Below are 15041 nucleotides of genomic sequence, written 5' to 3'. Positions count from 1 at the left end.
TAGGCTAATGAAACAAATATGTGAACTTTTGAATGGGGTAGTTTTTTTTTTTTTTAAATGTGGCTATTATTTTGTCTTCTGTACTACATTTACATGTATACATGTGTGACCAATAATCAAGTCATTGTGAAGCAGCAGTAAGCCTGTCATGACAATCATGGTCACTTTTTTGAGCTGTATTTGCATTCTGATTTCAATTACCGTTATAGATCGCACACACAACTGCTTTCTTTTTCTTTCTTTCTTTCCTTTTTTCTACGCTCCCTTCTCCTCCATGTTGTTTTTCCTTAGACCTTGAGTAAATGGAATCATCTTGCCCCTAAAGTGCACATTTAAACAAACACAAAATCAATTTAAAAGTCGCTTATGCTGAACAGTTGACCAAGGATTATAAAGGACAAGCAAATTCAACATGTCACAGCTGCCATCCCCTATGAAAAAGAAAAGAGGTTGCAATACTGTATATTATGTAAAATGTAGTCACTGAGACTCACTTTCAGAAATGTGGGGAAAAAAAACTTCAAGGATTAGGAATGGGGGCAGGAAAGATCAGGAGCCTTGAACCAGAAGAAAGAAAGAACAGGGTGTTGATCCAGTCCTGCTACTGCTACATCTGACTGCAGTGAGTCACTATTACTGGACTTTCAATTGACATAAAAGTGTCCAATGCAAAGAATTACTTCTAATTCCATTAAAGGGTCACAAATGGTGATGAATGATTTTGTTCCTAGTTTTCTAAGCCACTCACATGTAAACTGCTTGAAATGTCATTTACTGACATTTCTTAAAATGTTATAGCCAGTGGTGCGCTTTGATACAAGATGCGACAGGACTTACATGCAAAGATTGTTTACAGTGCATGTTGGAGTTTATCTACTTGGATGAGCATCAAAAATCTTGAGCACAGGAAACCCTCACTATTTATTAGTCTTGACAGCACAATTGGAAATAATTCAAAAGCAGGAGGTAAGATGCATTTCATAAGTCTCTGGCCAAATAATATCAGAAGCCTCAAATGTTTTACAGGCCCTATCAGTCCCTGCTAGTAGATACTGTCACTACAAATCTCTTACAAATGTATTTTTCCATTGATATCTTAAAAGTAACTGTGTATCCTTAAAAAATAAATTAATATACAAATACAGACAAACCAAAATGTATTCAGACACCTTCAACATTTTACACATTATCAGTTTATTAACTTAGAAAATGGTAATAAAATATGACAACAACTCAGAGTTCAACTGTGTCAGAACCAATGAATCTTTATAATGTTAGATAACACTTAAGCAAAACATGGTCAGTTGTATAAAGAATTTTTGGGTATAATATTTCATGGTTTTGCTATCCTTACTTAAATTAATGAACTATAGTGTCCTGCACCCACTAGTATATTAAAAAAAAAAAGTTATATATATGTATGTATATATCTGCTTCCTTTCATGCCATAGGATAGTTGACAGTGAGGGGTCTGAGACAGTGGTCTCCTGATGTCCATTTCTTCCAACTCCAACATAATTAATTTGCAGGTTTCAAACCGAATGCTAATGTGGAGTGCATAAGCTGAGCTACTACATCTGGGATTGGGAGTATAAGAAGTTAAATTTTAAATTTGGAATAGATTACAGAAATTCCATAAAAAGTTTTTTTTTCTGTTTTATTTGAGAAAACATAATACTGAAATGAAAAAAAAAAGATTACTGTACATAATATGTTGGAAATTTCATACATTTAGACCACACATTCAGTTCTGAAAAACCTTGAAACAGATACTCTTGTACTATAATGAACTGAGGATGTCTCTTCACATGGTCTTCAAACATCTTCCCGTGGGAGTCGAGACCTCTCTGTAACCAGCTGCTCTGGACTTCTGCAGAGGAGAATTCACTTGCTGAGTCTAGAGAGAGAGAGTTGCACATGGTTGAAATTGGTCCATTTGGCACTACAGCAAAGCACAGGTTAAATCGAGCAAAGAGAGATAATCAAAACAGCTGAGGTACTGATCTCTCTCCTGAACAGACTTTTATTGCATAATCATTTTGAAGAATAATCCGGACTGTAAAAACTCTTTAAACTTTCAGTAGCATGTTGTGACATTACACAAACCGCATCCATTTTTTTCCCCTATGGAAGCCTTTTTATTATTGTTATTAAAACCGACACATGTGTGGAAAAACAACAGCACTAAGACTAATGATGATTGAATAACTAAATTCATTATTAGAGCAGCAGTATGGTGCCCACAGAGATGCCGAAGCCTGCAAAAATCACAATAGACTAAAGCCATTTCCTCTCCGAAGCTCAAACTCAGACAATCATTCACTCAGCGTCATGTTAATTTAGCCAGTTTGCCTTCAATTTGTGTTTAAGTTCATCTTGTTTTGCTGTGAAGCATGTCCTCATAATACACAGCAAAGTACAACACCCACACCGGCATTTCTTTCTAAAATCAGTCAGATGTGCCTCTTCATTTCTCTGTCTGCTTGACTGCTTGAAACAATTACATTATTTTGCCATGAGTACACTCTTTGCCGTTTAATTAGATGTCTAAACAAATTAGTTGTAGAATACTTTTTGTACAGAATCATGTTAACAATTAAAAAAGCAGTATTCAGTAAAATGTTGATACTTATGAAGTTACATCATATGGACACTAAGACATGGCAGGATGACAAGTGATTAATAAATTATAAAATAAATAAATATGAAATACTAATTAAATTACCTTAACTCCAAAAATATTCTTTTGGTTTTACGTGCTTCACTGACTGCTGTTGCCGTAGGACCTAATAGTCAGAAGCTCCTTCTGAGTGTGCAGACAAATGACTTTTCACAAATAAAATCATGGATGAAGTCCAATTTCACAGTGTGACCAGTATTTCTAAGGACTATAATTCTGCTTCTTTTCAAGGAAATGCTTTTATCATGTAAAATGTCTTCCCTGCATTCGTTTTGAAGTTGGTATGTGCAATGTCTGAGTTTCTGGAAATTAAGTTTCTTTGCCCATTTCTCTTTGTCCTTTCTGGTTAATATCATGTCTCTTCTGCACAATATTATTTTCCTTTCCATAAGATCAGATCATCTTACTTTGATGTTCTTTTTCTTTTTCCCCAAAAATTTTTTTAAGGAATTTTAAGGTGAACTTAAAAAGTGATATCCAAATGTGGATTCTACTTTAGGAATCTACTTAATGCTGGAACTATTTCAAAGTGAAATCCAAACAATGCATAACAAGTACTATCAAAAAAATAAATAAAATAAAATTCTTGGAAAAGGCGTTCTAAATGCATTTTGTATTTGAATTATTTTTTGTGTGTGTGTGTGTGTGTGTGGCGGGGGTAAACATGTTTCATTGTCACTACCACATTAAAATTACAAAAATATTACAAAAGTAAACCATACCAGTGTAAAACTATGTATATAAACTCATATTTTAATGGTTACATTTAATGTAGTTACATCAAGATGTTGTTGGCCTTCTGGATCATATGCATGCTGCATTATAAAGATTTTTTAAAGGTAGTCAAATCTAAGAGCTGATAGCCATGTGGCCACCTGATCAGAGTTTGAATCTCAGCTCGAAGCCCTTTCTCATCCAAATCCCCCATTCTTCTCAACATGCTCAAATATAAAATCTGAACAATAACTTGGAATGGGTTTCAAAGGGGAGGCAAGCATCCAGAGATGATGACATCTGACTGAATTCAAACTGTGAAAGAGATGTCTTTTCTGGCAGATCATCCAGTCCTTAAAGACAAATACAGCAAAAATCTCACAACCAAGAGCTTCTGTAAGGGACCAAGAGGGCTGAAGCAGATGTTTTCGTTATACTAGCTAAAGATGGCAAAAGACAACCCCCAGGATAAGCTTAACAAATCAATAGAGAATGCTAAAAGTGCAAAGGTTCCTTTGCAGGTTTCTGTCTTATGACTCTGGATTTCTAGCACGACATTTGCAATGGCTTATCCAAACATCCAACGATCCTAATGTCTTCCAGATCAGCTCTTAACAAACAGAACTAATTGATTCGCTTCAACTGAAATGGAGGAGCTTTAAGATGGCTTCATAGCTTGACTATAAGCCAAGCGTGACGAGGACCTTCATTGTCATAAGAAATTGCAAGTATGGACAGTTTCATTGTGCAATCTCAATGTACATACATACATGCCCCAGCCACTGCTTTTCAGGGATGTGTTACTCTGTAAAGGACAGAAATAATCCATAAAAAATTATGAGGGAGAATGCAGCATATGTCCACATAGAAGAGTATAAAGTGCAGCATTGGTTTTAGGTGAATGAAGTAAAAAGTGACGGCTCAAGGTTGCATGTTGAACGAGATCATTTAAGATTGCTTTACATCTAAACGTAAAAAATCTGGCCAAAATCTAAATTTTGAGTGACGGTGCCAATACATGATTATGATACAAATTTTTCATTTTAAAAGGCATATTAAAGGCCAGGATTAAAATGCAACACAATATGTAACAGGTTCCTGCTCCAATTTTCTACCCACCAAGGGGGTCCTTGGCCTGAAAAAAGGTTGAAGACCCCTGAGCTATGGAAATTGGCTTAGTTGTATGTTGAGAGGAGAATGTTTGTGGGATTCGGTGCAGTACCGTTTTCCTTCCACATGCTTTCGCCTTTGAAATTTATTGTATTACAATTAAGCAGGACCTGAAGGCCTGCAGATAAGCCTTCTAAGATCATTTTTATTCATAGGAAATATTTGATCCATATGCTTAATAAGAAACCAAACAAATCAGCCCTTTCAGTCCCCTGGTTCATAAATCACACAAAGTGCTCAAGAAACAGTTAGTGGCACCGAGCGCTTGCTAATGACTCCCAAAGCAGCCAGTTCAAAAGGAGAACGAATGACATCGCCTGGGACACAAAGGCAGCCGTTATGTCTTGATGAAGGTTAAACCAAACTGAGATTGAGTGGAGGGATTTTTGTGTTTCATAAACAATGAGGAGGGCGTTAAAAGGCTGATCTATTCTGGAAACACCGAAAATCTTTGAGCATTTCTGTTTTTGGGAACAGGCTGTAAGAAACAGCGTCACTTCTGAGAAAAAACTGAAAGACAGATGAGGCATTGATACACAAGTCTTTTATATAAGCTTCAAAGTTTAAGGTAGATTCTTACAGTTTGATGGAAGAAAAATAGGTTCTTTATATATGCTACAGCTTATGACTTATAATTCTGACAAAGATCATCGAGTAATATAGAGATATTTAAGCTAATTAATCAGCCATTTTGACTAGTATGAATTTGCACAGTTGGCAACACTGGTTGGCCTTTACTATAAAGAGCCGAAGTTCACTGACAATCTACACAAAATCGATTTATAAAAATCGAAGGCGATTCTTTGTTGATTTTGAAAGCGATTTTGTGTAGCTTGTGGGTGGACTATGGCTCTGTGTAGTAAATGCTGCTCCACCAGTGTTGCCAAGTCCGTGGTTGTTTTTCATGTCCACGGGTTGAAGCGACCCCAATACCAATAACGTTATGTTTAGCCCCTAAAATGCTAATTTTACCAAGGCAACCCTTCCAAAAAAAAAAATGTATTTAAAACCCCAATTTTATTATTTTTCATCGGGGAACCTCCCGGAAACATGATTGGGCTAGTTTTGGACTAGTTTTGAGAAGCAAGTGGGCAGGACTTTTTTTTGAAAATCTGGCAAAACTGATCTGAACGCACGTGCTGGAGATACTGACAAGATGCGCATGAAAATCGCATTCGATTTTTTCACAGCCCTAATACAACTCAAGCAAACAACAAATAGCCAGACTCTAAGCCTTCATTAGATGACTATGGATGTGGGGTTTTTTGTGTGTCAAAAGCATGTTTATTGCTGAAAGTAGCAAGAAGTATGTATCCAAGTAGCACTGGATAACTGACATGAAATAACAGTCAATGGGGAATATTAATCAAGAGCATGAAATATTATATATTCCTCAACAGTTGCATGTCACACTAACTACAAAGGAAAATTAGTAAAAAAAAACAAACAAACAAACAAAAGGGAACTTTTTTTTATAGAAATTATTGGAAATGACATATAAAGGTGAACTGTGCAAAATAAGATAAGAAACATGCATTAGCAGAGTCATGTTGACAACTTAAATTAATAGTCATGAATCATTTAAGCATCAAAATTAAGCAAAATTAGGAAAATGTGAATAACTGTTAATGACGTGTCAGATATTTTGATTTAACATTTTGTAATTGTGTATGTGATGTGAAGTGTAAAAATGTGTATCAAATATGCTGTATGTGAAGAGCTACTTACTTGAGTTGCTGCTACCATGTCTTCAACAGAAAATATCTGAGATGGAGCTGAAACAAAAGACAAAGAGAAAAGGCTGTTAATGTTTAATTTGTATTTTTGGTGTTTTTATGCCTTTATTTTCAATAGGACAGTAAGTTGACAAGAAGCAAAGTGGGAGAGAGAGTGAAGGATGGTGGGGGGGTGGGGGGTATGGATATCAGTAAAGGTCCGTGAGCCAGTACTCAAACTCGGGATGCCCGAAGCACAATGGCACTACATGTCTGCGAGCTGCCCACAAGGCTATCAGCGTCAACTAACTAATACTGTATGTACAGTAATATTTTAAATACTTCTAGATTCAGCTTGGACCAGTCTATTACACTATATACACACACACACACACACACATATTATATATATATATATATATATATATATATATATATATATATATATATATATATATATATATATATATATATATATATATATATATATATATATATATATATTAGGGCTGTCAAATGATTAAAATTTTTAATCAAATTAATCAGAATTTTCAGTGGATTAATCATGATTAATCACTATTTGCAACTACACCTGAATCCTAACCATTTTTTTTCTGAAATGCATACCAAAAGATAAATAACAGGACACAGATACATAATTTTCATGTATCGATTCATCAATATGTGTTTCTTTTTTTCTGAATTTCAAAAGTTTAACATTTACTTAGATCAAATTTACCTGAGCACTATATCAAACCATGCCATTTAACTACAGATAGTGTAAGAGTTTTAGGTGAACCAGTGGTTAAATATAGCCACATATCTATGAAATTATGCATAGAGAAACTCGAAAGAATTAACTCAGAAACACAAACATGTGCCACAATCACATAAGCAGCACTCTGGGCACCCTTGTTTTTGGGAGGTGTTCATTTGCTCTGCCACAATACTTTAGGATCGATATTTTCACGTTCTGAAGGCTTCAAGTGCCAGTAAAACCAAGTAAAAATGCATATGCTTTTCCAAACAGCTGTAATTTTCGCTGCATTGCATGTAGGCGTTGTGCGCATGCGCAGTGTGAAACACAGGACGCTATAACACAGTGATCCTCAAATCTGGCTCGCGAGATCCACTTTCCTGCAAAGTTTAGCTCTAACCCTAATCAAACACGCATGAGTTTGCTAATCAGTGTCTTTAGGATCATTAGTAAATCACAGGCAGGTGTGTTTAATTGGAGTCTGCGCTAAACTCTGCATGAAACTCGCGAGCCAGATTTGAGGATCACTGCTATAACAGAAAGAAGAAGCTCCAGCAACTACCAAAGTCGTCTCTGTTTATCGAGCTTGGCATGAATGTATTTGAGAGTAAATGGGGTAAAACCTTAAGCTTCTTCGGTGTTTTCGTCGCGTCGCTCGCCGCTGTTTTTTACTATCTTGAGAATTCAGAGATCGACGAGACTTTCCTAACCTGAATAATTTGTCACACTGCGCATGCGTGAAATGCGTTAAAAAATTTGACGTAATTAACGACAACCAACTAATTAACGCCGTTAATGCGCTATTTTTGACAGCCCTAATATATATATATATTATTCTGCTGTTTTGGCAATCTATATGCACTCAAAAGATTTTCAAAGTAAGTCCTAGGTTTGTTTCCAACAAGCACAAGCATAATGTTACATGACCTCTGCACCACGTAATAGTTTGACATTTTACTGCACTTCAAACATGCACATAGAGCAGCAATACTGTGATTCTGCAGACCTAGGCACAATTATGAAAGACTAGAGACGATAACTCAAGTCATGACACAGAGACCCTTCACTGCCACAATGGCGCTTTGGGCCCAACTTAAGAAATTCTTAAGAAATTATTACAGAACTGGTCTCTACCGATGAAAAGCAGGGGGGACACAATAAGCCAGTCATGTGCCATGTAGGAAGTGCAGAAATTGTGTAGCTGGACGCAGTGATGGAAAGTGGAGAGTGGTGAAAGGGAGGGATATGGTTGCACAGAAACAAGTTGGAAATGAAGAGGGGAAAAGAAAAACATTATAAAAACAGTAAACAAGCCCCCAGTCATCAATGACTTTAATTTTGAGGATACAAAACAATACACAAGAACATAGTATGGACTAAAAGTACAAAAAATTGGTAAGTATTTTTAAGTATGAACCTGTGTGGTCGCTGTAATTTTTGCGTTCCATTCACTTCATTTCTTACACATATAGGAAGAGTAGGTATTTCTGCATACTAAAGTATCCTACTATCAAAAGATGCATGCTTAAAAGATTGAAATTAGTAGCTATATATATCTCATTTAAAAAAAAAAAAAACATTCTAAAGAATGTGTAGGTTCATCCAAACTTTTTAGTGTACAGTATATGCTGGAGAAGACAATATGTACTCAACATCTTTGTACAAATCCATTTTTAGTAGTAACAGTTTTTTGGGACATCTAAAGAACTGTCTGCTATTAACTATTATTACGCATAATGCAACGCAATTCATTTTAGATTTAGATTTAGATTCAGGGATCAAGCAGAGCCAGAAGAGATAAGATTAATGCTCAACAAATTTACAAGATGGAAAAAAGAGAGGACTGAAATATGTCAGATTTTACACCGTTTCTACTGATCAATCACAAACTCCCAGATCTACTGCTGTTATTAATGCAAGCTGTTATTAATGCTGTCCAAAAATGCTGAAATTAACATTTAAATTTTCATTTACAAAAATTATGAAAATACATTTTTACTGAACTTACTATACTTAAAACATGATAAAAAAAATTAAATTGGAAAAAAAACTATTCAATTGCAAAAACTCCTCATATAATAAGAAACAGAATAAAGTGTTATTTCCCTGCTGATTCACAGGACACAGAGGTCATGTTACCACTGAAACTTCAGGGGAGAAAAACTTCAAAACTTCTTCCTACCTCTAGCATTTTGATTGGTTCTACACTTGTGAATCACTTCAAATGTCACGGTTGAACAAAAGCACTCAAATGCATAACTTCAGGGTGAATAAACGCCACAAAGCAGATCAAATCAACCTATGAAGCTGGGATTTCAGACATTCTTTGACAATAATCAGAAACGAAACCACCAAAATCTTTTAAACAAAAAAGAAATATACACTCTTATCCCATCCAAAAATATTTATGATCAAGACTTCAACTGTATGATTTAACAAACTAGAAGATACATTTAATACAAAACAGAGGACATACCCCAGAAGCAAATCATTTTAACTAAATCTCATTTTTACAGCATGAACTCAAAATGTCAGCATCCAAAGTTCTACTGACAAGTAAACTATCTTAAAAAAAAAAACTATGCAGTTCATGGTCTGCAAAATTTTAATAAGCATATACAAACTAATCCCTAGAATACAAGAATCATCCATGCGAATTAGCTCCTAGTATCAGTTAATTACCCAGAGTACCAAAGCAGAACACCATCCATCCCAAGACTTCAGTATGAGCTGCAGTAATGAGCCTGTAATAGATCTTATCACTTCTGATTTGTGTCCTTACACTAGTGGAGCTGCAAACGTTGGGGACTTAAAACCTTAACCTTTAACTCTACTGACAGCAAATCACAACATTGAGATGTTGTGTGCGCCAAAAATACATTTTTTTTTTTTTTTTTATCAACTAGTCAGACCTCGATGAGGCACTGGCTGATGTGTGAAAAACAGCAAGATGGGACATAACATACAGTGCCCTCCGTAAGTATTGGAACAGTAAAGACGAAATTGCTTTCTTTGCTGTGGAGTCAAGGCATTTGCAAATATGATTAAAAGATGAATATGTGACAAAACTACAGAATGTCACATTTTATTATTAGGTCTATCGACACACACGTTTTTCCAAATAAAAAAGACAGCACTTTTAGAGTTCACCCCACTATTTGATGTGATCATAAGTAGTGGAACAGTTGAATTTAAGGCAGGTGTAAAAGATTTAGGCAGCTCTGGCCTAATGGTTAGAGTTGGACTTGTAACCCGAAGGTCCCAGGTTTGAGTCTCGGTGCTGGCAGGAGTTGTAGGTGGGAGGGAGTGAATGAACAGTTCTCTCTTCCACCCTCAATACCCATGGCTGAAGTGCCCTTGAGCAAGGCACTGAACCCTCAGTTGCTCCCCGGGCGCTGGATATATAGCTGCCCACTAGGGTTGTGCCCATACACTATAGTATTGTGTATCGGCGATAGTCAGAAATATCAACGTAAGCAACAGTGTCTGTGTATAGTCAAGATGATATTAGGCTCATTCTCCTATTAAATTATTATTTTTATTAGGCAGCCTATTATAAATCGGCTATCAAACTGCCCAGCTATTTCACTTCAGCACCACATTTCACGCACACAAACATACCTACACACACACGCACAAATGAGGATTAGAGTCTGTAGCTGGTGAAGAAGTCTCCATCCACAAACAGACGTACATTGTCTGCAGAAATTGCACTTGTTATAATGCATCTCAATCTTGTTAAGAATTAAATAAACTTGCCTGTTTTTAATACTTTATATTTAACATGTTTATTTCCAATATTAGTGTTAAACTGTTGGACTTTAAATCTTCTATTGATTTTCACGGTTGACTGATTTTGCAGAAAATGTAGATAACTTCTGTGCGCAAATGCGGCAAATTTGTCACAGGATGCGCAACATGACAGTTGCATCAGAGTCGTCCGACTATATGTCTACTAACTAGCTATTTTTATATTTAACGTTAATTTATCAGTATGTTTGAAAGTATATATTTTAGATTATTGGTGATTCCATTGGCTCTCTCTCGTGCACTTGCACGGTTTAAAACACCATTATCATTGGAGCTGATCAGAGGTTTGCATCTTGCTGTGTAGCTTCTGTAATTCTGTGTCAAATTCTCCTGCGGACTGTAGATTGAAAGAGCTTCACCTCAAGCTTTCTGGAGGTTGTTGGTGATTTTACAGACATGTATTTTAGGGTTCATTTTTTAACAGCTTTTATGATTTGTCTGTCATCAACTAATGTTGTTTTTCTCAGCCGATAAGGTAATCATTGGTCAATGATATCGCCGGTAGTTTCCAAACTCTTGATTTCTCCATGCCCTTTGTATTTCCTATAATTCTAATTGACTTCCTCTTTTCTTTTAGCATCCAAATTGCTTGCTTTTCTTTCGGAGTCGGCCTCCTCGTAATCATTGAATGCAAGACTTAGAATGCAGAAGCAATGGATATAACTGATAAGACACATTCCCTGCTATTAATATCTGAAGAATTAATGCAACAGGACACAGCTGAACACTTAGGAAGACCTGTGAGGCAACTGTTCCAATACTTATGCTCACATCAGACAGGGAGATCAAACTCTAAAAGTGCTGATCTTCTTAGCTGGTAAAACATCTTTGTGTTGAATCACCCAATAATAAAATGTGACTTTCTGTAGTTTTGTCTAATATTCACCTTTTAATCATATTTACAGATTTCTTGATTCCACAGCAAACAGAACAATTTTGTCTTTATTGTTCTAATACTTACGGAGGGCTCTGTATATAGATTTGTGTGGCAAACCAAAGAATACGGCACAACTTAAAATTTCTCATTATCATTCACCCTGTTAAAACGGTCCACCCACTTTCTAAAGACTCTATGAGGAACATCTGTTACTAGAGGCCTTCTAAAAATTAATAAAACAAATACATCAAATTATAGTGCACCTAAGCCAAGCAGGACGGTGCATACATAATATCTTATTACATTAATCTACATATATAAAAGCTGTGTCCTTACAAAGACTGCTATGTAGAGCTAAGCAATCAGGGCCACTTGTGAGAGTAAACAATCGAGTAAACAAGCGAGATTCATTTTTCAGTTTAACAATGGCAAAGATTATTCAAGTTCATTCGTAAACTCTTTACAAAGGTTACATTTTTGTAATTCCCTCAACGACTTAAGATGAGTGTGACAAGGCATGAATATTCTTTTGAAATCTGGTTAAAAGTTATTAGCACATCGACTACATTTTCCGTCAACAAAACCACACTTATAATGAAAAGACCCCATTTGATGAACTTCGTCACACATTCTACACATCATTTTCGCCTGAAACTAAATTCCACAGTCTTGCATTATGATTAACAACACGACTCTTGATGACAGCTCTCAGGAGACTTTAATACCAGCATCACAACAAAATACAAAGCTGCACCAAAATATAACACCAATAAAAATGTATATGTAAAACGAAACATTATGGCCAGGACATTGTTTTGCAACAAGCAGCAGCTGCTCACACAATGTAAAAGGCATTTTGAGGGCCACAGAAAATAACTTTCTTACAGTACTAGTGCATTAGAGCATGTAACTAGTTTGGATTGTTAAAGGGACATTATCCACAAGCAGTGAAAGAATCAGAAGCTCATGGGGTTTGTGGACAAAACAAACATTCACACAAGCAGGAGGGGAAATGAAACCGAATCAATGAAACCTTTAGAGAAACAGGGAATGAAAATATGAAAAGGAGTCAGTTAACTACCCAAATGAAACCATCAGTGCTGTTTTACAACGGAGTCTACAGCTTATACTAAACCTCTCTTTTGTTTAGTTAAATGTACGATACTTGCATTGCCTTGGCGGGCTCAATGATGTGAGGCCTTTTAACTTCTATGGAGGTCACATCGTTAGGAGTCAAAGAACCAATGCTGACTTAAGGTGGGCGTACACTGATGGTCGGAAGATCGTATGTCCACGCACACTTCACGAGTGAGTTTATCTGAAAATCGCATGGACGAGGTGATAAACGACAATATTTTATGACCTGCCGATTTCAGAAGCAATCGCATGAAGTTCCGTGCAAAAAACATGGAGTCCGAAGAAAAGATTGCTTTTTTTTGTTGCAGCAATGGCTTGCGAAAGAATAAAAGCGAAAAAAAAGAAGGGCATGGCAAAGAGTTTGGCTGAAGAGCAGAGAAAAGCATGGACTTTTTGTTCTTCAAAAACAGCTTGAGGTAAGTGTATCTGTGTGCGCATGCCTTGATGTGGTCGTGGAAGATATGGGAAAGTATATAACAATAGCCAAAAGTATATAACCATATCCATAGCCAACGTTGTTGTTATATATTTTTAAACAAATCTAATTGCTTTTTCCTAGTTAGTGATTGGTCAACTTCAGATAGATCAACAAGTCGGCTTGTTCAACCGCACACGTCACGAATTCAAACCTTAGCTCATGAACTTTTTAGACATATTTAAAAATGATCGGGAGGTCGGGAAGTACTCGTAAGGCACTCTGCTCGGCTCGTAATTCCTCGCACATGATACGAGCTGCGACCATACAAGCATCAAATTATACTTTGACTGAAAAAAATTGCATGCGAACTCCTACAACAGCAAACCTTTAAAGGGATAGTTCACCCAAAAATTTAAATTTGATGTTTATCTGTTTACCCCCAGGGCATCCAAGATGAAGGGGACTTTGTTTCTTCAGTAGAACACAAACTGAGATTTTTTAAAACAAACCGTTGCAGTCTATCAGTCTTATAATGTAAGTGGATGGGAATCACGGCTAAAACATACAATAAAACTAAAAACAAACATACGCAAACAAAACCAAATTAAACCCTGTGCCTAGTGACGATACACTGATGTATAAAGACACAAAATGTTCAGTCTGTGCAAGATACTGAACAGTTTTTATATTGTTTTTTTTAGGGCCGGGACTTTAACGCGTTAATTGAGATTAATTAATTACACAAAAAATAACGCGTTAACTAAGATTAATTAATTACAGAAAAAAAAATTCCCGCATTTTTAATAACTTATTTTTGCACCGCGGAACGTTTCTTACTGGATGAGTTTCGGCGGACCGATTATACTGAAACACCAACTAGCGTTCGCACATCACCGCAGCACATGGACGAGCCTCAAGTATCACCTCAATGCAAAAGATATAGCAGCTAGCGTAGACTTTACACTTTATGTTGAACTATGTATTATTTTGTTGGTGCAACAGTTTATGTTGGAATCTTTATTGTTTTGGCCAAGGTTATTGAGAGTTGGACTTAGTATGTTATGGCCTCTGAAGCAACAGAGAGATGTTTTCTGATAGTCAGTGTTTCCAATGTTCTGAATGTAATTGACAGTATTGTGTTTTACTAAAAAAATACACTTTACAGAAGGTTCCAGCACCTATAAGCTTCCTGAATTTCTAAAATGTACTATTTCTAAATTGTTTCTAAATATGCTATTGCTACACTTAATGGCAAAAATTGCACTGGTCTGCTAGACTTGGTTGAACAAAAATAAACAATATTTTGTTGCTTAAGCTTATGTATTCAGTCATTATTCAATGGTATACTATAAATCCATGTGAAAAAAAATTACTTCTCACGGTTCTCAGGTCAAATATTTATATGCGATTAAAATGCGATTAATTTCGATTAATTAATTACAAAGCCTCTAATTAATTAGATAAATTTTTCTAATCGAGTCCTGGCCCTAGTTTTTTTGTTTACCTCTGATGCACTTTAATGCCTGAACTGTATTGACGCTTTTCCACTACACAGTACCAGCTCACCTCCACTCGCCTTTGTTTGGTTTTCCATCGTGTAAAATTGTACCTGTACCTGCTTCCAGATACTTTTTTTCATTTTTTCCGTATCACCTCTGGCGAACCTCTGGTTCTGAGCACCTCTTCAAAACAGAGCCTGTGTGTGAGGCGTCTTCTTCTTGCTTTACGGGGGATTTCAGACTTATAAATGCATTACAGCCACC

The 15041-nt window shown here is 36.1% G+C and overlaps 1 protein-coding gene across 2 annotated transcripts in view; it reads right to left on the bottom strand.

The window, feature by feature from the left end:
- Positions 1 to 1245: 1245 nt before the first annotated feature.
- Positions 1246 to 15041, bottom strand: part of LOC113050448 (E3 ubiquitin-protein ligase RAD18-like) — a 38403-nt gene continuing 24607 nt past the window's right edge. For both annotated transcript variants that reach the window (XM_026213411.1, XM_026213412.1), the window contains exons 12-13: positions 6293 to 6339; positions 1246 to 1897 (exon numbers count right to left, since the gene is read on the bottom strand). In XM_026213411.1, the coding sequence (XP_026069196.1) occupies positions 6315 to 6339 (25 nt within the window). In that variant the 3' untranslated portion in view covers positions 1246 to 1897; positions 6293 to 6314. The remainder of the gene's footprint in view (positions 1898 to 6292; positions 6340 to 15041) is intronic.

Source organism: Carassius auratus, chromosome 31 (assembly GCF_003368295.1).
Source record: "Carassius auratus strain Wakin chromosome 31, ASM336829v1, whole genome shotgun sequence".
NCBI classification, from domain to species: domain Eukaryota; kingdom Metazoa; phylum Chordata; class Actinopteri; order Cypriniformes; family Cyprinidae; genus Carassius; species Carassius auratus.
The sequence above is the reverse complement of the archived record's forward strand: the minus strand, read 5'-3'. Positions and strand labels throughout refer to the sequence as shown.